At 42.5% G+C, this 27,365-nt stretch overlaps 1 protein-coding gene across 3 annotated transcripts; it reads right to left on the reverse strand.

Moving 5' to 3' along the window:
• Positions 1-6,409: 6,409 nt before the first annotated feature.
• On the reverse strand, positions 6,410-24,168 carry LOC120532371 (zinc finger and BTB domain-containing protein 5). Of its 3 annotated transcripts, none has more exons than XM_039758300.1 (3): positions 24,044-24,168; positions 9,985-10,098; positions 6,410-9,833 (listed from the first exon to the last, which is right to left on the reverse strand). In XM_039758300.1, the coding sequence occupies exon 3, from the start codon at positions 9,828-9,830 to the stop codon at positions 7,674-7,676; it is 2,157 nt and encodes a 718-aa protein (XP_039614234.1). In that variant the 5' UTR covers positions 9,831-9,833; positions 9,985-10,098; positions 24,044-24,168; the 3' UTR covers positions 6,410-7,673. The 3 variants fall into 3 exon arrangements, with proteins under 3 accessions (XP_039614234.1, XP_039614235.1, XP_039614233.1); XM_039758301.1 differs by lacking the exon at positions 24,044-24,168 and adding an exon at positions 11,254-11,427; XM_039758299.1 differs by lacking the exon at positions 9,985-10,098.
• Between the last annotated feature and the right edge of the window lie 3,197 nt (positions 24,169-27,365).

Below are 27,365 nucleotides of genomic sequence, written 5' to 3' on the forward strand. Positions count from 1 at the left end.
CATGGTTTTTATACAGAAAAGAGAGATCAAAGTTTCTTATAGAATAGGCATCTATGGTGAACAATGTTGGACAACAGCAAACAATATCAAGTCTTCCATTAAAAAAATATCATACTGCATCATCAAGTTGTTTAAGCTATCTAGTCGTGTGTTCACAAAATCCCAAACACATTTATTTCTACTAAAATATTATTAAATAAGCCACTTCAGAAAATGCACTTGAATGAAAGCAGAACACTCAAATGTGAACAAGCATTAAATTGTAGATCCACATCCAGTTATTACATTTATATTCCTGTCCATGACTGGAGTATCTCAGGATTATTTAGCAGAGATCACTGAGACTGCGCAGGTGATTTGACCTCCTGCTTGGTGAAGCCTCTTAGATTTGCACAGTTTTAAGGCCTACTCTCCTCCCAATGATGTTTTTACTTGCTTTTCTTTAACGTTTGTTTTGTCTATCGGTGCTCCTTCCAATGTTTATGATGTGAAGCTCAATTTTAGCCAACAATAAGCAGTTACTGGGTTTGGACTTCTGACCGATGAATGAGGCAGGGTGGAGGTTGGTCTTCAGTTCAGATGCTCCTCTACATGTAAGTGCCCTCCATTCTTGTTTACAAGAGCATAACCTGGTGCTTTGTAACATAATAAAAATCTTTTCATTTTTGGATGGAGTGTACCATTTTAAATGGAGAATTGTGTGCTTTATTTTTTTTTAATTTTGTATAATTGGGTTTTGAAAAGCACAGTTTGAGAGTCAGTGGTGTGTAATTTTTGTTCTGAATGCATTTTGTTTCACCTGAAAATATGGCTGATTCTTGATTTTAAATTGACACGTTTGTATCCCATTTGCACTTGTTAGACTTAAATACCACCCAATTTACATAAATACATCTCTACTCTTCTGGTTAGTATTGCAGCAAGGGGTGTGCAATCATAAAGAATTTAAATCCAAATTAAACTCTCCGTTTGTGCCATTGCATTATTTGTCCTCCTAAATGACCAAATGAAACATTTCACCACATGACTGGGTGAATTTCTTAGCTAACTAATAATATGATAAACTGTGTAAAGGATTAGAGATTCAAGTGTGGCACAGCAGATCTGTCGTCTAACGTGGCGGCTATTGTAGTGTGGTCCTCTGCGATTTTCTGGATCCTAGGGAGTGTACATGTTGACCAGTGTTGTCCAGTATTGACGTCCTGTGGCTGCTGCTGCTGCAGCAGCTCCGTGTTTGTGGGGTAGCAACACACCCCTGTGGTTCAGTGGGTTATGTCAATACACACAGCTTACTAGGCCCCCATTTCAAATGGTTTACTGTAAAGCCCTGCTGGCCCTCTGCTACTGTCCACAGTCTCTTAGCCTACAGTGATGGGATTGTACAAGTTTTAACATCACTTTTACTACTAAATTTAGTGTTAATGTTATGGTGTCCTCTTTATGAGATTGGGAGCAGCAGGCCCGGGGACTGACTTTGTTCTCCTGTAAATAACATTCATTTGGTGAAGACATGCCATCAATATGGACTAACCAACCCACAGTGAGATAATAGATCTGAATACGTCATGGATGGTCAAAAAGAATTCAAGTGCATTAAATTTCAGGTAACATGAAATAAACCACACTCACTTTATAAACTGAGGTCTTGGCTACTTTTTCTGCTGTCAGTTGGTCAGTTCATTTGTGCCAATATGGACAGGTGGACCCCCTTTATGATATGTCTATAATTGTTAACTGCGTCCACTGCCATGAACATCCACTACTGCACAAATGCTGCTCCATGATGTTCTGTTTCCTATTTCATTACAGCCTATTTATGATCTAAGAAAAGAAAGAGTTTAATAAAGTGTACACACTGAAAGTGGTCAGACATGAGCCCCATTCGGAGGGGATTAACGTACCAGAGGACCTCTAAATTCCTCATGTCCATAACTTTTTACCGATTGCATGTTCAAGTCTCCATAATGACCAAACTTCTATAGATTTTTTTTTCTTTTCCTCCATAATTTTTAAATAGCTTATTACACAGACTTTATTTCATAAACGTCACAAAGGTGCCTAGTTAAGTTACATCTTTGATTGGCTGTTCTGGGAAAAAAGGAAAAGTGCACCAAAAACGCTGAAAGCTGGTTAAGGTGTGGCAGGTGCCGCTTCCATAAAGGCAGTGCCCCAATCCAGACAGTCATTAGAAGTTATGGTACCTCAGGATTTATAAATTAATCACTGCTTTTTCTGAATCAAAGTAATGTAAACCATAAACCACAAAAACAACTGGAAAATGGTTCATAAAATATGATGTAAAGGGCCCAGGTGTTGTGTGTGGCTTTGAATCGGCTGTTGAGATGTGAGCCTTTCTTTAGATTGTGCCAGTCTCCAAGCTTGCAGCAATTTTAGAATATTACATTGACTCTCTGTGACCAATAACACGCATCGGGCTATTTAATACACACACACAAAACTTACTTTTCATCACTCCCTTTATAGTATACTGTGTGGAGAGCAACAAAATGGTAATATTTAGCACCAGTAACGGCGCACTGCACACGCTAACATGCAGTGAATACACTTTAACTTGAACATTCCTAGTTTTCATCCTCTTTCTCTGTACGTTTGGTATTCATTTGCTCAGAGGTTGATGCGCTTGCTGTTTCCTGAGCGGCTCTTTACTCCACCCTAACGGCCCGCTGCTTCTCTTCTTCCATTGACATCTTTTTGCATTGAAACTGATCAATTCAGTGTTTGTGTTGCAATTAATTTTCACGTTTTTCTTAATTTTTCACTTAAGCTGGCACTTAAATCTTCAACCTGCCTCAAGAATGATTTAAGATATGAAGAGGTAGGGAAAGTGACGGCGAAGGTGGTAGGAATGAGAACGACGCCCGTACACATGTGCCGCCCTACTGGTCGCTGTCCAGTGTTAAATTTATAATAAAATAAAAAGAGGAATAACCTTGGAGGTCAATCATCACCCCGAAAGCGGACAGTAGATGTCACGCAGTATATGTGTACCCAATTTCAGGTCAATCCTGGACAGACAAATCAACAGCCACGGTAGTATATTATATAAGAAGACTAGCCGAATACCTGCGCTTCGCAGAGGAGAAGTGGTGTGTTAAAGAACTTATGAAAAAGAAAAGGAAACATTTTAACAATAACGTAACACGATTGTCAATGTAATTTTCGTAGGCTTATTTTAGTATTGAGAGTGAATTTGATGATTGTAAAGTGTTTAATTAATGATTGTAAATGAATGTACAAGAAATGAATATTTTTAGGATGCAAGGATCTCTTTATAAATGATGTTTGCAGTTCTGCCCTTGGGCTGTAAAATGACCAAGCTGTCTGCTGCGCTTACTCTTGAGCATGCAAGAAACCACCAAAAGGAGAGGTCAGTCCAAAAGTTCCTTATAGCCTAAGGGCAAGAACCGCCAAAAAGGAGACGTTATTTTCAAAAGTTTGTAACGGGGCACGGCCCAAAATAAAACATACTTACATTTGTAAGTACACTGTAAAGGTTGAGCATGGGAAATTTGGGCATCTTACATATCTTGGAAGTCACAGAAATAATGAGGAGGAGTTTCCCCTATATATATATATATATATATATACACATACAGTTTAGGAGGACACCCATTATCATCCCTTGGGTGTTGTAATAGGACATGAAACATACCTAACTTTTCTAAGTACACTGCAAGGAATGAGCACATGAAATTTCAGCTTCCCACCTACTGTATATGGAAAGTGGGAGAATTAGTGATGAGTCAGTGAAGGCTTTGCCTCTTATATGTAATACAATATTTGTAGATAGTCTTTATTAAATAATCCGTACATCTTTTTAAATTTTAAATTACATGTTCGGTAAGCCAGTTTTTGTTTGGGCACATTAACAACTTACCAGATCCGATGAGAATTCTGCATGTGGCTCTTTAATTTCATTTATATAGTGCTTTTCTAGTCTAGACCCTGACTGAGATACCAAGACAGGATCTGACTGGCCAGCTAGCCTGAGGGAGTACAGGTAACCAAGATGTCAGTGACAGAATAGTATACCAAGAGATGTGGCAAGCCAATTATTATTTGAGGACCCTTGGACCAACCCAGATCAAAACAAACTTGTCCCTTAAACAAAACTAACAAGTATGTTGTATTATCATGAGCTTGAGGGAGGCTAACAACTTTGTTATGGATCGACCTCCTTTAACACCCTAAATGTACACACACAGGGCCCTGATCCGATCTATTCAAGCCCTGAGTGTGAGTGATGTCCGCACAACTTGTCTCTCTTTCATACTCGACGTGGAGGCTCACTAGCTTCAGCATGAACCGCACAGGTGTCCCTGAATCTAACGTAGTCTCTAAATACTTTTGCCTGTAAACAAGGCACATTACAGCTTGCCTTTTAAACGGCACCTACAGTCCCAAAATGATTATTGTCCACTCTATATCCACAGTAATGTGGGCTTTGCAACAGTCCCGTCATGGTGAAGAGAGAGCTGAGCCAAAAGGCGAGGCTGTCGATTTACCAGTCGATCTACGTTCCTACCCTCACCTATGGCCACGAACTTTGGGTAGTGACCAAAAGAGCAAGATCACCAAGCGGCCGAAATGCGTTTTCTCCGCAGGGTGGCTGGACTTTTCCTTAGAGATAGAGTAAGGAGTTCAGTTATCCGAGAGAGACTCGGAGTAGAGTCACTGCTTTTCCGCATTGAGAGCAGTCAGTTGGTTTGGGCATCTGGTTAGGATGCCCCCTGGGGGGTGTTCCAGGCATGCCACACTGGGAGAAGGCCAAGGGTCATACCCAAAACACGCTGGAGGGATTATATCTCCTGCCTGGCCTTAGAAACCCTCGGGGTGCTCCCAGCAGTGCTGGAGGTGGTGGCCGGGCAGAGGGAGGTCTGGGCTTCCCTGCAACCCAAACTCAGATAAGCGGTGGCTGATGGATGGATAAAAAAAAAACCACGCAGGACAAATGTTCTTCTTTTCCAGTAAGCTAATCTCAAACTATTTTGAAGATTTGCATGTTCAGATATGATGTGTTCAACTCTAACCTGTACTACTTGATTATGAAATGTGAGTGAATGGTCGTGCAGATGAGCCTCCTTCAAAATGTGTAACGTGGAGAAAATGACTTAACGTTTCAATTTGGGGACACAGCCTGTTTTGAGAGTACTGGGCACAAGCAAAGGCCAAAGTGAAAGTTCAGTGCATGGCACACTCATACAGCAGTGAGCCAGCTTGGAGTCACCGTAATGCCAATCTAGTCGTGGGGTATATCCAATTACTCGACTGCAATTGATGATCTTGTGGCTGAGCCATATCAGTTTACACAACTGGAAATCTCTGGTCAAGTCACACTTCCCAACCTTCAACCACGGTCTTGCTCATCATTTTTGTGACTGCCAATAATGTGCTGCCCGATGAAGCCGGTGCTGTATTAAGAGTTTCACGTTCAGCGAGTTCAGATGCTATCTCTGCCCTTTTTGTTTTTCCTTTTTTCCATTTAGTGGCACACACGACATCAGAGAGACAAGCTTCTCTTCCATTTGTGAGGTCCAAAACATCTGCATTACTTATTCTCATCACTGATTTATAAGCTTCGAACATATGACTAAAGCCAAAATCAGCCATGTTTGATTGGAGCTAGTCAGGAATGATCTGGAGCGAGTCACTGCTCATGTCACATTAGCTGAAGGACTTCACCACAGTGTGCCACCAAGATTACAGCATATACTTGCGTATAAGTTGGGTCTTGAAACACGAAAAATTAATAAAATCAGACCCCCACCTTACACGCCTGTTCAAAAATGCAACAGTTAATTTTTTTTTAACACACCTTCTTGCCTCCTCTAATCTCACATCAGTTTCTCAGAAGCATCGAATTTTGTTGCAGTAGCGCAGTTACCAATTTCTTTTGCCACTTCAACAACATTTAATTTAAAACCAGCTTCATATTTTCGCACGCTCCATCGTAGATAAGGGATGCTCTTACTATAAAGGTGTATGAGGGTGTGAGGTACAAAAAACACAAATCAGTGCAAACGTCACTTCAGAACAGTTTAGTGTTACCGTGCGGTCACGTAGGCACAATAGAGAGACAGACAGAGAGGTGAGGCACACACGCTAATACAGCACATTGCTGCACCCACATGGAAGAAAAAGGCAGCGTGCCTCTCAGGTGGGCATTAGCATATCATAATCCCTTATACCAGTATGCTTCATGTCACCAATCCTACTCACCTAATGTCACCAAAGTGACAAGTCGAGAAAATGATTTTTTTTTTCCTTTACCAATAAAGGTAGAGTTATTAATGGTGTGATCCTTGTGAAAGTGCACATAACCTGAACCCATTGGTCTGCCATTAACATCGCTAACAGCTGTTAAATGATTTACACGTACAATGGCATCACTCCTTGAGAATGACAGTTTAATTAGGATGGACTGTACAAGCACATTATTCTACAGTTTGAGACAAAGATATCATTTTTACTTTTCTGTATGCTGATTATGCAAGGCCAAAGCCTGGGGAAGAAAAATTAAGACAGCATTATGACTTTTAAGCTTAGTTGTTGTTAAATGACCAATATATTCCAAGCAGGTATTTATCGCTTTCCACCCCAAGGGCTCAAAATAATTCTGAGTAGTGATCTGTATCGAAACATTAACAAAATATAAAATACTGTACAATATTATCAAATTCTTTGTTTTCTCCATTAGGAATAAACAGTGCTTCCAATAGGAAGTTCCAATCCCAAACATAAATGGCTGTGGCTGTAATGGTCAGTACCAGGTGTGGAGGAAGGACAACAGGGAGCCTGACAGGAAAAGCTAATTATCTGATCTCACCCACTTTAGAAAATGAAAAGTTACTTTCTACAATTATAATGTAGTTGGAGAAAAACCAAATACTGCTTCGGAAATGCACACACAAAACAAGACTCACTCACTAGGCCATTGACAGTTTCATTTCAGCAAAAAAGAAGACAACTGAACCCCAAGATAATATGCATTATGTACACATCTTCTCTCACCCCCAACCCCCCCAGTTTGTAACCGTTCATGACTTCAGCACCCTGTATTTGCACAATTCTCTTTAAAACAAAGATTAGGTCAAAGCTGTTTTCTTATAATTTAAAAAAATATCTAAACGCGTCTCCTACACCAATTATCACTACCCTGTTTTTCTTCGAAGCTGCTGTTTCTCACGTCTGCAGCTAGAGGGCAATCTTGTTATCATTACAATAACACTTTGCATCCCCGGCAACGTCAAACTAAAGTTACTGTGCAAAACATACTAGGAGGGGAAAAAAATAAAATAATTAATAATAGAAAAGTCAATTCAGTACAAAAAGTAATCAGAAAATATTAGGCTGTAGGTCTTCAATGCGGGTCTTCAACAGGCTAATATTTATACCAGATGCTCTTTTACAGCTTGTATCAAAATATTAAAGTATGCCCGATATAGAATAAGAGGCTTAAAAAAATAAAAAGCGGTGTTTCTATGTTGTTTTTTTTTTTCCTAAAATGAAACCATTGTAGTCTGCTACAATTATCTTATATCTTTCAAATACTAAAGTTGCTCACAAACTCTGAAAACCAAAAAGACAGAGGTGGCTTTCCATCTGTGCTTTGATGCATGGGTCCGGAATGACACGTTGACAGAAAGAAGGCATTAGAGCAGCGTGTTGGGCAGGTTGCTGTTCTGCCACCGGAGACAAGTGGTCTTTGAGTGCTTATAAAGGTGGCTGGACTGGCTGAAGCGTTTACCACACTTCAGGCAGGCGTAGGGCTTTTCTCCGGTATGTACTCTTATGTGCTTTTTGCAGTCTGTCAAGGTAAGGAACGTTTTGCAGCAGATCTTGCACGCGTATTTCCGTGCCCCTTCCACCACCAGTACATTGTGCTCAGAGAGAGCCTTCTTGCATTTTGAAAGCACGTCTGCCGAGGCCCTGGTCAACTGAGGAGGTCCCACTGGCTGACCACTATCATAACCTGAAGCCGATGCCCCGTTGAGAAGCATATGAGGTCCGACTCCAGCAGAAGATGACGAGGAGGAAGAGGATGGATCTTGTAATTGCGTCCCATCCATACGTAGAGATGCCCCAACCACTGGCAACTTTGGGGCGATACGGCGATAACTCGGAAATCCCATCCCCAGGGGCCCATTACCGCCTCTGCTGGGCCTTGCGATTGAACGTAAGCCCAAACTGGACCTCTGAAAGTCCAAAGCAAAGTGATCAGCACCACGGTAACTTTGGCCAAGAGTGTCTTGCATAGGCCTCAAGAAATGGCCGTCAGATGAATCACTGAATGGATTGTTTTCACCAGAAAGGTGCAAGTGGTTGTGGAGGTGATGGTGTGCCGGGCCATTTACAGATTCCGGGCTCATGAGATAAGCAGCATCTCCCTCCATGCGGCAATCTCCACTTGTAGTGTTAGGAAGGTTGTCGTCGGTACCCTGGTTACCCCCTGCTGCTATGTAGCCGCTGCCACCTACTCTTCCCTTGTTAAGGAAGCTGGAGATGCTGAATACCTGTTTACTGTCCAGACTGCCACTGCTGGAGGGAACTATGCCAGGTCCGTTAGCCCCAGCAGCAGTCGTATCCAGGAGGTGAATATCACCCACACGGTCTGTGCTGGACTGGGGGTCAGAAAAGCTGCGATCGCTGCTCTCTGGGCTCAGCTCAATCTTATCGGCACCGGGTTCCACTTGGTCACTGCCTTCTGCCTGTGAGGTGACATCACTTACTTCGTCCTGCGGTTCTGGGGAGCTGAGAGGTTCACTCTTAACTACTACTCTCATGTGCTCTTCATCCTCTTCTTTCTCAACACCAACTCTCAAATCTTTTTCTCCAGCTCCAGGACCAGCAACATCTTGCTGCTGATCTTGAAAGTTGCCATCATCTCCAGCGTTACCACCGAGAGGCTGCTGTGGCAACGTGCTGCTGCCAACGTCCGACTGACTGGGCAGCTGGGAATCTTCTTGCGTCCCATAAGACTGCTCAAACAACATTGTGCTATCGTCTGGATTGTCTACTGAAGAAATGCCACAGAGGTCACCATCTGGTTTAGGTCCATCACCAAGTTTAATGGAATCTGGGGAAAAAAACTCTCGGTTGTGGGATTCTGCGTCTACTACGCTACCAACGTCTGTGACAATCATGGAGTCATCTACTACAGCTGAAGTTCGTAACCGCTGTCTGGGCCTGTCCTCTGCCACTGAAGGTTTGCGCTTATGGAATCGACGGATAGGAAACGAGGCTCTTTGCTCCACTACTCCTGCTCCACTACCCCTCAGGGAGCTGGGCTCCTCTGCTCCATTCTGCCCTCCTAATGGAGAGTTCACCAAGCTGAGTCCCAGCTGCTGCAAAAGAAAAGACCGCTGCAGGCGAGAGCTGGCAGCCTGCTGTTCTTGCTGGGCTCTGTCGCTGCCAGTGCTACCCTGGGGAGACATCGGCAAAGTGCGAGTAGTTAGGTAGTGCTTACAGGCTTTGACCACCGCATTAAGATGGAGGTGTGAGGCAGCTAGCAAAACATCCATGACGTTGCTTTCGCCCAGCATAAGCGTGGAGGTGTACATCATATCGATTAGAGCCGCAAAGGCCTCGGCTGTCACCACTTCGCTGTCTAACTGGATCATGTTCATGCTGGTATCGCCTTCAGCGACAGTAAAAAGTGCTCTGAAGTGGGTACTGCAGGCCGCCAGCACAGAGCGATGTGCCTTGAAGTGACGGCTGCCCACAACAATTACACAGTCGCACAGCTGTCCATGTAGTCGCTGGTAATTCAACTGCTGGAAGATCTGGTCAAAGTGTCCTGGAAAATCCATGACCTGAAGAGAAAGAGAAGAGGAGAGGAGAATGACATACTGGCCAGAGTACAACCACAATCAACAACAAAGAAAAGGCTCTTTGCGGCTGAATGAAAGTAAAGAAATGTGTGCTTTACGGTAGTTCAGGAACAACTGTGAGAAGACCACTTACTTGGTGTAGCTTAAGAGGGTAGGGCAGAAACAAGAGGAGACCATTCAGTCCATCGAGCCCATTTGTTTAGCTAATAAATCTATGCTGTCCCAACACCTCATGCAGATTCTTTTGCTACAAGCGAAATGAATTCCAAACAAATAAAACTACTGTTAGCACATCAATAATTCTAAGCAATGAAACACATAACCATAATACAATACTCCACATAAGTAAATACAACCCATTTGAAAATTAAAATTTTTATTTATATCTCAGTGAGCATCAAAGCAATTTGCAGAATTTTGACAAAACTTTGTTCTATTAAACATTTGTGTTAACAACTAGCCGTCCATGCGCCTCTGCCCGCATAGAAGTGAAAAAAGGACAGTGAGGAGGGCCCTGCCCGGCTCCCTACTCCTGACGTCACGCTTCCCCCCTCCCCTCGGCCCGCTGCCTCTGTCTCGGCTTAGTGCGAACATATCACTCCTGCAAGCGAACTATGACTCTTAGCGCGCTGACAGAAGTCGCAAAATCAACTGGAATGTTCAAGCAAATTATAGAAAAAAAAAAACGATCTAAACCCGTTAAGTAGTTCTCTCGTTCACTAGCTAAGCGGATGTAAGGTACGCCCCAAGACTGGCACGTGAGTGAGAAGGGCCCTGTCCAGCTCCCCTCAGCCTGCTGCATGTTTCTCTGATTCACACAAATAAATTGGCACCGCAAACAAACTAAATAGTATCTATCTATCTATCTATCTAAACTTAGCACAGGCTTTGGACACAGCTTGCCATGTGAAATGCTTCCCAGAAGCATTTCCCACAGCATAAATGAGGAGTTACAAAGGCACACAATATACAGCACTCTGTAAATGTCATCTCTTCTCTTTGTCTCTCCCACCCTCTCCCTCCTTACTTCTGGTATCCCATAACCGTGGCCCAGAAGCACTTCTGGGTGAGGTGGGTTCCCGAAAAAGTGGGGCTTGCCGATTCCAGAAACACCCCCTCGCGGCACCCACAGAACCCAACAGGGCTGAGCCAAAGAACTCCATCTGCCAGGATGACCTGTGGGAATCCAGGGCACCGCTCTAACACTAGTGAGTCCTTCCATTCTAACACCAACATCATTAGGATAAGAAAATAACACACTTTATTCAAATGAGGTGTTGCAAAAATGAATACACCCTACAACAAATTCCACCAAATCCAATAGTTTGTACGGCCTCCATGATTTTTTTTAAGGACAGTACAAACACTTCTAGACATGGAATAGAAAAAGTTGGCAACATACTGTCATGTTTATCTTTCTCCGTTCTTGCAGAGTGAGCTCTTTCTGAGCCTGGATGCTGGATGGAGGATGAGGTCCAACTTCTCTCTTCAGAACTCCTCACAGGTGTTCCATTGGGTCGAGGTTGGATGACATACTTGGCCACTGAATCTCTTTCACCCTGCTGTTCCTCAGAAATGCAGTAGTGGCCCTGGACGTATGTTTCAGGGCATTATCAAATAGAGAGAGTGCCCGTGACCACAGAGAGATGATAACATCTACTCCTTCAGTATTTCACAGTACATCTGTGAATTCATGATGCCATTGATGAAGTGCCATTCCCAGACAACTAAAGCATGCGTACAACCCCACAGAAGAACACGGGCAACACCAGGCCTTACTGTGAGAACTATGCAGGTTTCATTGTACTCCTTGCCCTTCCAACACCATACAGTTGGATGCCATCAGTTCCAATAAAAGATCTTTGTCTCATCACTCCAAAGTATAGAGTCTAATAGTCTTCATCTTTGTCAACATGGGCCCTGGCAAAATGCGGAATGGGCTTTTTTTGTGAACGGGCTTTAGCAGTGGCCTCCTTCATGGATGACTCCCTTGCATGCCACTCCTCTGAAGCGTATGTCACACTGTGTCACGGGAAACAGTCACCCCAGATTGGGTGTTTACTGCTTTAGCCAACTAACATGGCGATTTTCCTCAACTGTTCGTATCACTGAAATGCTCGTGTCGAGGTGACGCAAATTCAGAGGGGTTCACTCATCACCACTTTACAAGAACCATAATGTACAGCAGCCACCGTCACGGTTGCTGTTTGAGGGGACTTGTACATTACATTATGTGATTTCTCCTACATAACATTCAGGACTAGTAGTTCAATAAATGAAAGTATGAAAAAACAACATGAATTACACCTTCATCCCTAATACCTGTCCTTCAAAATGGCAGAATGTTTGAGGATTAAGTTCTTGTAGACAAGTCAATGGCAAGGAGAAAGGACAATCAGCACTAACACAAAAAGATTAAATAGATAAATAAAAAGGGAGGTTTTATATAACTAAAGTATTGGCAGCCAATTCTATAAAATATGAGGTGGCTTACACTGGCATGAATCTGCCCCGGTATTTTGAAGGTAAAAATTAGCTTTTATGGTCCATTGCTGCAGATTGTTGGCAGTAAAAAGCAATGTCTTTGCATATCCCTCTATTATAAAAAAAAAAAAATCTTTGGGAGGGAGACTAGGGAGACGAGACAGGATCTTCTCGGAAGACAATTTGAAGTCCTGCGAGAGACCCTTTAACTTGTTCCCAGCTCTTAAAACAACAACAAGAGACAAGCAAAACACGCAGCTTGCCAGCAGCAGAAAGCCAGCAGATGATCCGACCGCTTCTCCTTGTGTGCGTTCAGCCACCCTAACCCCCATCCCCCCTTCACAACGCGAGCGGCAGAGACGCGAAGTGGCAAAAGGACAGCTGCTGTACAGGCTTTAAAATGATCGACGGGGAGCGTGATAGCTGAAAACGCAGCAGAAAGACAGCAGATGATCCGACAGCATCTCCTTAGCATGCGTTCAGCCGCACCCTCTTCACAACACGAGCAGCGTTCTACGTCCTGCGAGAGAGAGATTTAACCACGCCCGGGGCCAGAAATAAAGGACAAGTATTGTTTTTACAAAAGTTTTAAAATAAAAGTGAAAACAATGCATAATTAACAATTCCCATGAAAATAATCTCTTTAAATTGTATATCTGATAAACCAAACCCGGGGGTGGGCGAGCGAAGCGAGCAGGGGGCAGAGCTTTCTTGTTTAAAAAAAAAAAAAAAACATTCAAATTTGTGGTAGATTTACTTAGTCCCACCCCACCTCATGCCACGTGCCCCCCCGGTAATCATATCCCTCGAGCCGAGTTAGATGTCCTAAAGCAGGGCCAGGACTTCAGAACAAGTGAGGTGAACAAATCCCAGACAGGTAACCTCAGAGTAAACCTGAAGCCATGAAATCTGAACAAGTCTTTTAAAAGCCTTTCATTATAGGGTGGCATCACACTGAAGCCAGCGGGAGCCTGTAGCCTTCACGTCAAAATGCTTTGCCCTTAAAATCACAGAGGAATCGTCCAAGCTGCTGTTATCCGCCATAACCTCAGCCGAGGATGAGCTTTAGTGAAAAGCTGACAACATACAAAAAGGATGTGACAGAGTTACAGTTAAAGGAGATGGTAGTCTTGGTCTACAGAAGAGGAATAATATGAAAACATTAATGACCAGGGATGATGCCAGGCAGCCATGTATGCTGCTTTAGAGCTTCAGCGTACAGTGGCCTCCATATTGTTGGGGACAAGGACACATTTTCTCCATGATTTGTCCCTTTTTGTCATCAAAAAAATTCCAAAGTGATTAGAGTGGACAGTTTCATACTTTGTATATTTTGGTTTCACCAGCACTATGTATGCATAGTCCCTCCATTTCAAGGGACCATAATGTTTGAGGTGACAGCAATGGCAGGTCTGTTAAAGTCATTGTAATATTTAGTTCTTTGTCGCGTATCCCTTACATGCAATGACTGCTTGAAGTCTGCCATTCACAGACATCACCAAGTGCTGAGGATCTTCTCCAGTGGTGCTCTGTCAAGTCTCTAATGCAGCCATCTTCAGTCCCCACTTGTTTTGGGGACTTGCACCCTTAAGATTTCTCTTCGGCATATAGAAGACCTGCTCAATTAAAGTTAAATCGGGTGACTGGCTTAGTCATTCAAGAATTTTGAGCTTTGGAAAATACCTCTGCTGCTTCAGGAGTATGTTTGATATCTCGTTGTAGGGTGAAGTGCCATCCAATGTGTTTGGGAGCATTTACTGCAACTTTAACAGACGAGACGATTCTGTACACCTCAGAGTTCACTGTCTGAGTGCCGTCAGCGGTTCCATCACCAGTGAAGAGAAGTGTGCCAGTACCGGTGGCATCCATACATGCTCAAGTCATAACACCGCTTCACAGATGAGGTGGTCTGCTTTGGATCTTGGGCAGTTCCTTTTCGTCTCCACACTTTGCTCTCGCCATCACTCCGATACAGTACATCTTGGGCTCATCTGACTCTGTTGGCAGACTGTCATCTTAGCATCCAGCATCTGTGACTAACTAGTGGTTTGCATCTTGTAGCGTAACATCTGTGTTACGGTTTATGAAGTCCTCTGTGGATGGTAGTCATCGACGAATCCACACCTGCCTTCTGAAGAGTGTTTCTAACCCGTCAGACAGGCATTTGGGGATTTGTTTTACTCAAAATGACAAGAATTATTCCATCACCATCAGTGGAGATCTTCCTCGGCCTACAAGTCCTTTCGTGATTACTAAGCACAGAAGTTTGCGCTTTCTTTTTAATAATGTTTCATACGGTTGATTTTCGTAACCCTAAGGCTTGGCTGATGTCAGGGTTTTATTCTGGTTTTTCAGCCTCCTTAAGGCGTCCTTGACTTTCATTGGCACAAACTCAGGACCTCAAGTTAATAAAATGGCACAATGAACTTCCATGGGTCATGAAAAGCTTAGAAGGGAGACTTGATGACAAAAGCTGTCTCATAGCTACATTGATGAAGCAGCTAAACACACCCAACTAATCAAACACAGGTGAAGCCAAACTTCCCAAAACATTATGGTGTCATGAAAGGGGGGGGGGGAGATGGCTTGGGGGGGTTTATGAGGCCCATGCAGGAAAAAAATGCTGTTATTTCTACATGCTGAGACCCAAACGTATAAGAATAGCCTGACAAACGTGCATTTTAGAATTACATGTGAATTGTTTGACAACAAGTTGAAAACCGTGGGACTGCTTTGGGCCTCTCAAGGAGTAGTGAGGCTTGTGTGTCTGATGGCAGATGTTGTACAGACGACACCAAAGTGTGAAGAAAACAAAAAAAAAAAAAAAAGGGCTGAGGTTGTAGTCGAACTCGTCATACCTACAAAGACTTCATCTGGACAAAGGCTCCGTTAGAAGAAAGAGCAAGTAGGCGACGGTTTGGAAAAATGAAACTGTACTGAAAAGCTGTCGAGAGGCCGTCTAATTTGACAACCCTGTGATTTCTAGTCAGGTACCGTATATACTCACGTATAAGTCGGGTCTTGAAACCCGAATAATCGATCATAAAAATCAGATCCCGACTTTTACACCCGTTCAAAAATACAACACTTAGTTTATTTTTCTTTTACATCTTCTTGCCTCCTCTAATCTCGCTTCAGCTTCTCAGACACAACAAGTTTTGTTGCAGCAGCGCAGTTACCAATCGCCACTTCAACGACTTTTAATTTAAAACCAGCTTCAGATTTTCTGCTGATCGAATCATAGATAAGGGATGCTCTTACGATAAAGGTGTATGACGGTATGAGATACAAAAAACACAAAACAGTGCAAACATCGAGTCGGAATAGTTCAGTATTACCGTGTGGTCACGTAGGCACAATACATATTGGAAGGCTGTGTGCTCCGTGGTTACTCTCGCAGGTGGGCATTAGCATACTGTAATCTCTTGGACCAATAGCGGGAGTTTTCCGCATTCGACTTATACGACCGACATTATAAAATACTAGAAATTACACAGTAAAATCAAGTCCCGACTTATCCGTGAGTGTGTATGGTAATCCAACTTCCTCTCGTCAAATTTGACCACCAGTCTTGTAATGTGATATCAGCTTTAGCGGCAGCGCTCAGAGATTACTGGACAGGATATTATGTACAAAATGGGAGGGGGAAAAAAAAAAATCTCACAACATTATTTGTTCATCACCTTAACCGGTTTAATTGGAAAACCCAAACCGACTAACTTAAAGGGAAAAGGACGCCCTATTTCAATTAAATCGAAAACAAAATACACCTAAAGAACCATCTTTAGGAATTTGTGAATGCACTCTTGGAGGCCGCAGTGTCATTTAGTAACACGACATACTAGCCTGTGATTTTGTAGCTCTCCAGAATGGCTGGTGATGGCACTGAAGATATAATACATATACTTAATGTAGGCTCAACTGGCCAGTTTCAAACATAGTGGAATGTAATTTTATAAAACCCTCATATTCATTATGCTCAAGTAACTTGCAGCAGCACTGATCAAGGCTACAGACGTGCCATCCTAAGGGCATTGCTATTAATGGCATGCGATTCACAAAAACATTAATTGAGCTGTACCCAGGGAACACGACGACATGAGGGCACCCTAACGGTACAGCACCCACTCAGTGGCTGACAGAGGGCAAAAAGAATGAGCAGAGAGCGAGAAGAATATGCAAACCTCGAATAAAAAAAGAGGGAAATTTTCTTTGTGGCTGCATTAACAGATACTACAGAAGCAGCAAAAAATCATTCAGAACGACCTGGGCAACCTAGCAACACTTAGAGGAACACTTAGAAAATGCAATGTAGAGAAATACAAAGGAGTGCTAGTTAGAACTACAAGAGAGGAGACTTTGCTCTGCAGTACACAGACTCCACATTGCTTATGGTTTACAAAGCCTTAAATCATCTCACTCCATCTTATATTTCAGAATGTCTTACACTTTATATTCCAAGTTGTAACCTTAGATCTTCAAATGAGCGTCTGCTTAGAATTCCAAGAGCTAAACTTAAAAGAAGTTTTGAGGCAGGCGGCCTTCTGCTGTTAGGCACCTCAAATCTGGAATAGCCTGCCAATAGGAATTCACCAGGCTGATACGTGGAGCACTTTAAAAAAACTGCTAAAAACTCATTATTGTAACGTGGCTTTCTCAGAGCTTAATTTAGTTCAATCCTGATGCTCTGTACATTCAGTAACTAACATCATCATTCATGGTGGCTCTGTAATCCGTACTAACCCCTACTTTCTCTGCTGTTCTTTTTCTGGTTTTCTGTGTCATTGTGACCTGCGTCACCACCACCACCCCATCATCAAAGCACCAGGCTATCCCTACATTGATGGATTGAAGGCCAGAGGTCCACATGACCATCGTCATCAAATTCTTCCACGTGAAGCCTGAAAACCATGAGGACTGATTGAGGTCACTGATGTCAGATAGGACGCCTAGAGTGGGCTGGGTGGTCTCGTGGCCTCGGTTTTATCTTATTTTTTTCTCCAGCCGTCTGGAGTTTTTTCTTTTTTTGTTTCTCTCCTCCCTGGCCATCACACCTTACTTTATTCTTTGTTAATTAGTATTGCCTAATTTTATTTTTATATTTTGTTTCTTTTTTTTTCTCATCCTGTAAAGCACTTTGAGCTCCATCTTTTGTATGAAAATGTGCTCTAGAAATAAATAGTTATTGCTGAAATATTCTCACTGTCTTGGGGGCACAGATGATACCCTCAGTTTTCAAGCCAAGACAGTTGTTGACTATCAATTTGTGATCGATCTTATGATTACACACACACTCACTGCAAAACAGTACATATGTGTCTTTTTTGAAAGAAAAGGAAAAAAAAAACAATATTATGAAACTCATATTTTAAAAGAATGTCAGCCATGCGTAATAACTGAGCACTTTGTCTTCCTAACAACCTTTCACCAAACCCAGGGTGTGGTTTCCTCCCAAATGACAGTAAACTGTTCATGCCATGTGGTTGGTTACATACAATAAAATGATTATTTCCAGATCCCTTTTGTTGTCACAAACAAGCGTCAGAAACACAGAAGGCGCAGATCAATACTTGAAACATGGATGTGTCTGGTAAGCTTTTAAAGGTTTTCTTCCATGCCCCATACCCCCAGTGAAGCGAGTGGTGGCTCTGAGGCTAAGGATCTGCGCTGGTATCCCGAAGGTTGCCAGTTTGAATCCCCATCACTGCCAAAAGAGATCCTACTCTGCTGGGCCCCTCAGCAAGGCCCTTAACCTTCAATTGCTCCAGGGGGTGTACAATGGCTGACCCTGCGCTCTGACCCCAAGGGGTATGCGAAAACGAACAAATTCCTAATATGAGAAATTGTATAAAATGTTAGGAAACGAAGGTGCTTTGTAAATAAACAGGATTCTGAGAAATTAATTCATGCATTTATCTCTAGTAGGATTGACTACTGCAATGCGGTGTTCACTGGATGTTCAAACTGTTCTGATACAGCCTCCAGTTAATCCAAAATGCTGCTGCAAGAATTATTACAAGAACAAGAAAATATGAACACATAACTCCAGTTCTTAAATCCTTACACTGGCTCCCAGTTACGTTTAGGGCAGATTTCAAAATCCTCCTTTTATCATATAAAGCATTAAATGGCCGAGGTCCGGCTTACTTGTCTGAACTTATCATGACTTACAAACCTGAGCGCACATTAAGATCTCAAGATGCCGGTCTGCTTAGGATTCCAAGGATTAATTAAATAACAGTGGGAGGTCGAGCTTTTAGTTACAGGACCACTAAACTGTGGAATGGTCTGCCTGCTACTATAAGAGATGCCCCTTCAGTCTCGGCCTTTAAATCCCGGCTGAAGACTCACTACTACAGTTTAGCACACCCTGACTAGAGCTGCTGATTAACTGTACAGACTGCATCTCTGTTGTTAGTCATTAGCACTAAAACATAAGTCACATGATAATTAGAATTGAATACTAACCCTCACCTATTCTGTTTCTCTTCTCGGTACTCAAAATGTGGCAATTGGTGCCACTGCCAAGTTGTTGTGCCTGCCTAAGGTAAAGTCATCCCTGATGGAGGATCGCAGGAATTGTGGGAAAGAGGGGTCCTTACATTGGATTGGCTGGCCCAGCGCTGGCCAAATGGGGGAGGCAGCTCGATGGATGAAGTCTCCAGTATTCTAAATAAATTCAAATCTTATTATGTGATGTCATCTACTGTTAAATTCTGCTCCGTACTTCTAATATTTTTATCTTTAGACTGTATTGAGGATTTCTTCTGATCTGTGTATTGTGTTGTGTTGTATTGTATTGACCCCCATCTTTTTGACACCCACTGCACGCCCAGTCTACCTGAAAAGGGGTCTCTCTTTGAACTGCCTTTCCTGAGGTTTCTTCCATTTTTTCTCTACGAGGGTTTTTTGGGAGTTTTTTCTTATCTTCTTAGAGAGTCAAGGCTAGGGGGGCTATGAAGAGGCTGGGCCTGTTAAAGCCCACTGCGGCACTTCTTGTGTGATTTTGGGCACTTCAAAAAGAAATTGTATTGTATTGTGTAAGGCGAAATAAAGGGGAAAAAAAAAAAGTCCTAGTGAGGCCCGCTTACCTTTAGAGCACAACACTGCATGCCAAATACAAAAATATTTGTGAACTTGAAAAAATACCAAACTTATCCTTTAAGCAAACTGTAACTTCTTACTTGTGTGTTTGTTTGTTTTGTTTTGTTTTTTTTTGTCATTTAGGAAATTTCACTCGGTGTGATACGACAGGCCAGGACACGCCGCACTTTAACTTTCCAGACAGGGTTTAGTTTCAAAGAAAATGCGCTCGTTTACAAATGACAGTCAGAAAGTTGTGTGATCTGCAAGTCAGTTGTGTCTCAGCATGCAAACCTCTTATCTCACAGCAATGAAGATCTGCACGAGTGTTGGTCTTCCTAATGCGACTAGGCTTCTTCACCTCAGCTACAGGGCGTCTGTCTGCGCACTCCCTACTCCTCTCTAGTGGGGCAGCTTATGGATTTGATTAAAGGATATTTATCTTACTTACCCCTATGAAGGTTGTAATGATGGCTTAGAAAAAAAAAAGGTTTATTCTCAGGTTTTCAAAGAGAGAACGGACTTAATGTTTCCATTTTTGAACTGCAGACCTGACTCTCCCCCTCATTCATTGGTCAAGAGTCCTGACCAAGTCCACTATTTTTGTCTTCTCATATTGCTTGGCTACTCTACTCTACAATTCAGTTCATCTTTACTAATGTAAACATGCTCATTTCTAGTACATTTAATGGTTTCATTATGCAGTTATTTAATACTTTTGTTTTAAAAGGTATGCCTGCGTTGTTTTGTGAAGCATTCTACAAAGGCCTGCGATCTGAGGCCGTACCACTGAGCCCAGACACGCTGGGTGCAAAACCACCACCCTCGATGGACAGGCAAAGGAATTCTCAAACATTCCCATTGATATAATTGGGAATGTCCTGTTAAAGAGATACTCCTTAAAGGGTGACGCAGACCCAGTTAATAGGTCATTAAATACGACAAATACAAAAAAAAAAAAGAAAAACAGGACAAGAAGAAATTCACCACCTGGTTAGCCAAACCACTGCCACTAATCTATAGGAGGGAAACCATCGCAATCTACGACGAACACATCCAGGGAGGCATTTCTGAACAAACTTGTGTCCTGCACACTGCAGAAGGAGTGACGCACCAGCAACCATCAGCTCGGCACAAACGACAACGCATGTGATGCACAAATTGGGATGATAAATTGGACTGGACTGCCAATACTGATGTTCTGTGTAAGAAAGGTCAGAGCAGACTATACTTTCTGAGAAGGTTGGCATCCTTCAACATCTGCAGTAAGATGCTGCAGATGTTCTACCAGACGGTTGTGGCGAGTGCCCTCTTCTACGCGGTGGTGTGCTGGGGTGGCAGCATAAAGATGAAAGACGCCTCACGCCTGGACAAACTTGTTAAGAAGGCAGGCTTTATTGTAGGAGTAAAGTTGGACAGTTTAACATCTGTGGCAGAGCGACGGGCACTAAGCAAACTCCTGTCAATCATGAAGAATCCACTGCATCCACTTAACAGTGTCATCTCCAGACAGAGGAGTAGCTTCAGTGACAGACTTTTGTCACTGTCTTGCTCCACTGACAGACTGAGGAGATCGTTCCTCCCCAACACTATGCGACTCTTCAATTCCACCCGGGGGAGTAAATGCGAACATTAATTTTATTTTAATTCTTTTCATTTTTATTACTATTTAATTTAATATTGTTTTTGTATCAGTATACTGCTGCTGGATTATGTGAATTTCCCCTTGGGATTAATAAAGTATCTATCTATCTATCTAACTAATGTCAGCTCAGTCTCACACATGAGATGGACTATAAAACACACACACTAGCATTCAAACGTTTGGAATCATTCATTCGTTGGATAGAAATGAACACCTTTTACTATCAAGACACCGTTATTTAAAAAGTACAGCCAAGAAATTACTAGTGTGTATAAAGGCTATAAACAGGGCTGTGGAGTCGAGGAGCTGGGGACAATTCTGGGTACCTGAGGTCGGAGTCGGCAAAAATGTATCAACTTCGACTCCTAATAAATTTAAAATTGTAATGAAAAAAAAAATACAGCAAGTTCAAATGTCCCATTTCACAAACAACAGTCCTAATCAAGTGCTTCTCAGATGTAAGAATAAAGCCCAGTGCTTAGTTGTGTTATTATCAGTGTGAAGTTCAGCTGAGCGACTATACAACCGGACACTCACATATTGTAATCTGGATTAGGGTACATTTCATTTTAGATAGAACGTGTTTAACAAGTTCATTTGAGTGTAAGCAAGTGTAATGATGGAGGTGTAGGTGTGTGCTATGGCCTGATGTGTGTGTTCATGGGTTCTTGTCTTTTGTTTAAACTGGCCAATATGGCAGAGAGTCAGCTTACTAGCTAGTAGTTCTGTGGTTAAATGAAGACGTGTATGTTGTCTTCCTTTAACCAACATGGAAAATACATTAGCTCATTAAATACAGAGGAGTCGGAGTCAGAAGTACCGGAAACTAAGGAGTCAGAGTCAAAGGATATATCTCCCGACTCCACAGCCCTAGCTATAACCGTATGAAACAGCAGAGTTTTAATTTATTATTCAGATATGTACGAGTCCCATTTTCAGTTGCCATCCCCTCAGTGTCCCAATGGTCAACTCCCTTAGCTTATCCTTAATTAGTCATGTTTAAATACTAAATGGTTATTAGAGAAAACTTTTATTGCCATTACATTAGCACCACTGAACCCTGGTATTCTGTTCAATGAACCAAGTAACTGGTCTTTCCTTGGGTTACAAGGTACTGCAGTTCACGTCCGGGTTCACAAAAGGCCAAAACGAACTAAACTGCTCTCTCCAGAAGCATGTCATTCGGTTTCTCTTTCCCCACAGTATAAAAGGTCATTCTGTGTGACTTACACATTGCCAAGAAACTGAACATTTCCTACAATGGTGTCTATTACTTTCTTGAGAGAAGACAGCAAACTGGACCTATCGAAGATAGAAAAAGGTGGCCCAGACGCACAGCTGCGTAAGAGAATACGCACATGAAGGTGTGCAGTGTGAGAAACCGATGTCTTACAGGTCCTCTACCTTAAAAACACAACTAATAAGAATGTCATCTGCAACAGTGAAATGACGATTCGATCCAATTAGTATTTATACTGTACAAGCTAAGGGGGATCATCATTAGGACAAGGAATGGCTGCTTTACAGTGGTTGGGAATGATAAACTAAAAGTCGGTCATTTCAAGCGGTAACACCCATTGGTTAGGAGTACACCCTGCCGCACCCACCACATGACAAACCACTTTAGGATCTCAGATTAGGACCCGAGTGCAGCCATGCAAAGGGGCGACACCTCAGCATCACACTGGAAACACTAATAATGTCTTGGCTCTGGTTTTTAAAATCAATTCAATGACATCTTATTATAAAAAGGTACAAATTCCTATCAAAAACCACAAAGATTTCTGGGTGTCTCAACCTTTTGACAGGAATAGAGAACCCAGCTAGTATCCAGACAGTCAATTCTCAACAAACTGGTTTTCCTGTACATTGCAGAAGGACAGATAAGCCACCAAACGTCTGATCTGCAGACAAGACAACACATGCGATACACGGACTGATGGGAGATCAAATATAGGACAAGACTTTAATGAAGTCTCATATATGATATGGACACACAAAAAAAAACACAAATGCCAAATTAAAGTCTTTAGCAGAGGATTCCTTCAACTGAAAACATACGGCCCATTGAGAACTGGTGAAACCCCATAATATACAAAAAAAAATTACTAATTTAATGTTCACGTCCAAAGACATGACCGGTGACAAGACACTCATACAGTCATTGTCAAAACCGGGGTGCAGGAGCCTACCCAGTCAGCATAGGGCGCAAGGCAGGAACAACCACTGGACAGGACGCTAGTCAAGGACTCAAAGTAGAAAGGCGGTGTAACAGTTCATACTGCGCACTTATCTTGTCCCACATATATCGCTTTAAAAAAGTTGTACTGTGCAAGTAATGTTGTTCGTCATGTAAATGCTACATAACGCAAAACACATATTTTATAACTTATATACTTGTTACCTCCCTTACAAGTCACACACATGCAAGAACTCATCACCAAATTCCTAATGTTGAATATTTATACACTTGCGACGTTATCTTCAATTATGTAGCTATTTTAAAATTATTAGAAAACTAAATTACAAAGCAGCAGCTTTGGGGAGCTCCACATTCCATACAGTGATAGTCTACAGCATTAAAAGTCAACCTCATGATGACTGGAGCTGCGAGCCCCCCGAGATGACAGGGTGAACAATCTGCTAGCGTCTGACCACTAGCGAGACCCGCTATGGGCTGTCACTCCGGTCCGAAGTCAGCATAAAGGAAACAAGACAGTGCAGTAAAGGTCCACGAACATGTACGAACCTTCGGCGGCCCGGGTTGAGAAGGGATTCTAGAAAATCTTCCCAAGTTCTCATTTAGCGACATCCACGCCCCTTTCTTCGCAGCAGTTACCCCCGTCTGCCTCTGCAATCCGAATCCAGAGCTTGCGCACTGACAGGCAACGGAGAATCAAACAAAAGGGAACAAAACGCACCAGGATTCCTAACCGTAATAAATTTCTTACTCCCTCTATCTTTAGGTTGTCAGACTCACCGTTTTGGATGTCTCAATGAGCGCTTAAAAAGTGGCGAGCATTTACAAAGGAAAAAAGCCCCCCTTGAGACCGTCGCGACTGTGAACCTTCATGAAACATCAAGATCTCCGCCTCTTCCGGCACTTTTAACTCAACCGGAAAGAAAAATGCGTCTCCGCTAAATGACGCAAACATGCAGAGCGCGCGAGTTTCGCATCCGGTTAATCGCGAGAATTGGAGAGCGACGTCATAGGTGTGCGTTGCTGAGAAACGCTGAGATGTTTAGTGTTGTGCAGCGATCCTTACATGGAAAGGAGATGAACATACTCAACTTGAACCGGAGGACGAGACATAGGACAGGACATTGAAATGTACGGGTTCCAGAAGCACATTTATTGGTCCAGTATGCTCGCATACGAGGAATTTGACTTCTTTGTTGAAGACTCTCCAAGTGAAAAGTCCACACCTGAGATAAAACACAACAGAAAGAATAAAACCTTTCTATACAAAATGCACGGGAATGCCAGCCATACCACCGAATTAAGTATTAGCTCGGTGTAAGGATATTGCCAGATATTATGGGAGTGCACCGTACATACGGGGCAACAGCGGAGGGCAGCTGAATTAAAACCGTTTGTGAGCTTGATGGCCTGTGGGAAGAAACTGTTCGTGTAGATACTCGTCCTGGTGTAGTTTAGCCAATAGCGCCTGACCGATGAGAGAAGTTCAGAGGTTGCGGCTTTTATGCGAGGGGTCGGTGATAACTTTCCCTTTCCGAGTTATGACTTTGAAATAGCTGAAGTCATGGAACTTTGGAAGACCGGTGCTGGTGACAGACCTGCCTGCTTGTTTTTAGTTGCTGATCCAAACCACACTTTAATGGATGAGCTGAAGTCAGACGTATTACTGCTGTCCCTGAGCTGTCACGTGTCCATTTTTATAATGAAATAGATCTCAGACACGTGACGGTTTCCACAATTGACACATTAAGTATGGGTAGGGGGGTCTCTCCTGAAGTCCACCGTAATCTCCCGCGGTTAGCTCCGGATTGTTCTGACCGCGCCGAAGGACATAGCGAATGTGCGGTGATTAACGAAGAATTCCGTTTCAAAAGGCATCTCGTAGGAGAATCCTCCATCAGTTTTCCCAGACACACTTAATCTATTACGAGGTTGCGGCGGGATTTTCATCTTAATATTGTCAGCATAATTCATTGGATTTCCTAGATAATGAATAATGATAGGAAATACCCAGCAAACAGCTAACTTATCAGCAATATTATCTGTTGGTTCCATCTTGATACAAGAAAACCTAACATTTAAGAGATTAATGCAAAACATTTAAATTACTATACTAAATCATCAGGTTTTTTTTTATTATTAATAAAGGAAACTTTTTCACCAGTATTATGTCACCTTAGGTGACAAATAACGGAATTTCAATACTTAAAACGTTTACAATTCAGGATTCAAAGTTTAAAGCAAACTCGGTAATCCGTTATTGAATATAGTTATATCTTATTTATTTGAGGAAATATAGAAAAATATATTGCTCAGTATGACAAGTAACGTGCCGGTAACCGTAGTTTGCTCTGCAGCCACAGCGGCGCTCCCCGTTAGTTATAACCAAACCTGACGCCGATAAAAAGGTAAAATAACAAATCCAAATGTTTGCAGCAGTCTGAATTAACTATAGCATTTATTAAAACCCTTATTTCTTTTTATTCATACAATAAACTTTTCAATTAGTATGCATCTCCTGCCAGTACATTTCAACACTTTTATTTTTGCATTTTAACAGATTTCCACACATTTTATGAACCTGTTAGTGTAACATATAAAGAAAACATTGAACGAGATGAGAATTATCAGCACACTTATTGCTCATTACATCGGTTTGTAAATTTCAAATGCAAATTATTCCGATAAACTACTGTATATAAATTCTGCTGCGAGTCATCAGTTTGAAATCTGCCTAATAAATTACCTGGCTGTCCGCAATCCTACGTTTACTTATTTGGCCGACACTTTTTTCCAAGGCGACTTGCGACATTTAGGATACCATTGGTTCCTTTTCTTTTTGGTTTTCCAATTGGAGCACAGGCAGGTCACATGACTTGCTCAGGGTCACGCAGTGTCAGTTGTGGGATTTGAACCCCCAACCTCACGGTCTGAAGTCCAAAACCTAAACTGCCTGCCCTGCCCCGAGTCGGATAAGTATGTTGAAAATGAATGGATTGCAAATAAAGTGCATTATCGCAAAAAATAACATCAAAGATGGGCATTCAATAACTTAGGGGGGTTCTGAGACTGGTTTTAAATACAATGCACTAATACAATTCAATTCATTTCTATATAGCCCAAAATCACAGAAGAAGTGCCGCAATGGGCTTTAACAGGCCCTGACTCTCTAAGAAGACATGAAAAAAACTCCCCCCAAAAAATGGTGGAAACCTTGGGAAAGGCAATTTGAAGAGAGACCCCTTTCCAGGTAGGCTGGGTGTGCAGTGGGTGTCAAAAAGGGGGTCAATATAATACAATACATGGAACAGAACACAAGTAATCCTCAGTACAGTATAATAGTAAAATATCCATCCATCCATTGTCTAACCCGCTGAATCCGAATACAGGGTCATGGGGGTCTGCTGGAGCCAATCCTAGCCAACACAGGGCACAAGGCAGGAACCAATCCTGGGCAGGGTGCCAACCCACCGCAGGACACACACAAACACACCCACACACCAAGCACACACTAGGGCCTATTTAGAATCACCAATCCACCCAACCTGCATGTCTTTGGATTGTGGGAGGAAACCGGAGCGCCCGGAGGAAACCCACGCAGACACGGGAGAACATGCAAACTCCGCAGGGAGGACCCGGGAAGCGAACCCGGGTCTCCTAACTGCGAGGCAGCAGCGCTACCACTGCGCCACCGTGCCGCCCATAGTAAAATATAAATAGCAAAATTTAATAATAGATGATATCACATAACAGGATTTGGATAAAATGGACGTTTAACACTCAAGCTGCTCAGAATTAAGTGAGCTTAGAAAATGCCTTTCTATCGTGACAGGATCAGACTCGACACACTTAAAAAGGTTTGGGGCAGCCACCCGTATATTATCCCCGGCTGCAATGGGTTTGTTTTTTTAGAGAGCTGTGTCTCTGTTGGAGTCCAGACATGAACCGATGAAGGTCTGGCAAGATGGCGGTTTTAAGTGATCAGACCGGAAGTGACGTTCTTCTAACATCGTCCTAGAAGTGATGTCTTCAATGCCAAGTCAGACAGGATTTCCTGCGGCTGGTCTGCAGAGATAACAGGAGAAGGTTTAGTGTACCCTGC

The sequence above is a fragment of the Polypterus senegalus genome, chromosome 7 (assembly GCF_016835505.1).
Source record: "Polypterus senegalus isolate Bchr_013 chromosome 7, ASM1683550v1, whole genome shotgun sequence".
Lineage (NCBI taxonomy): Eukaryota > Metazoa > Chordata > Cladistia > Polypteriformes > Polypteridae > Polypterus > Polypterus senegalus.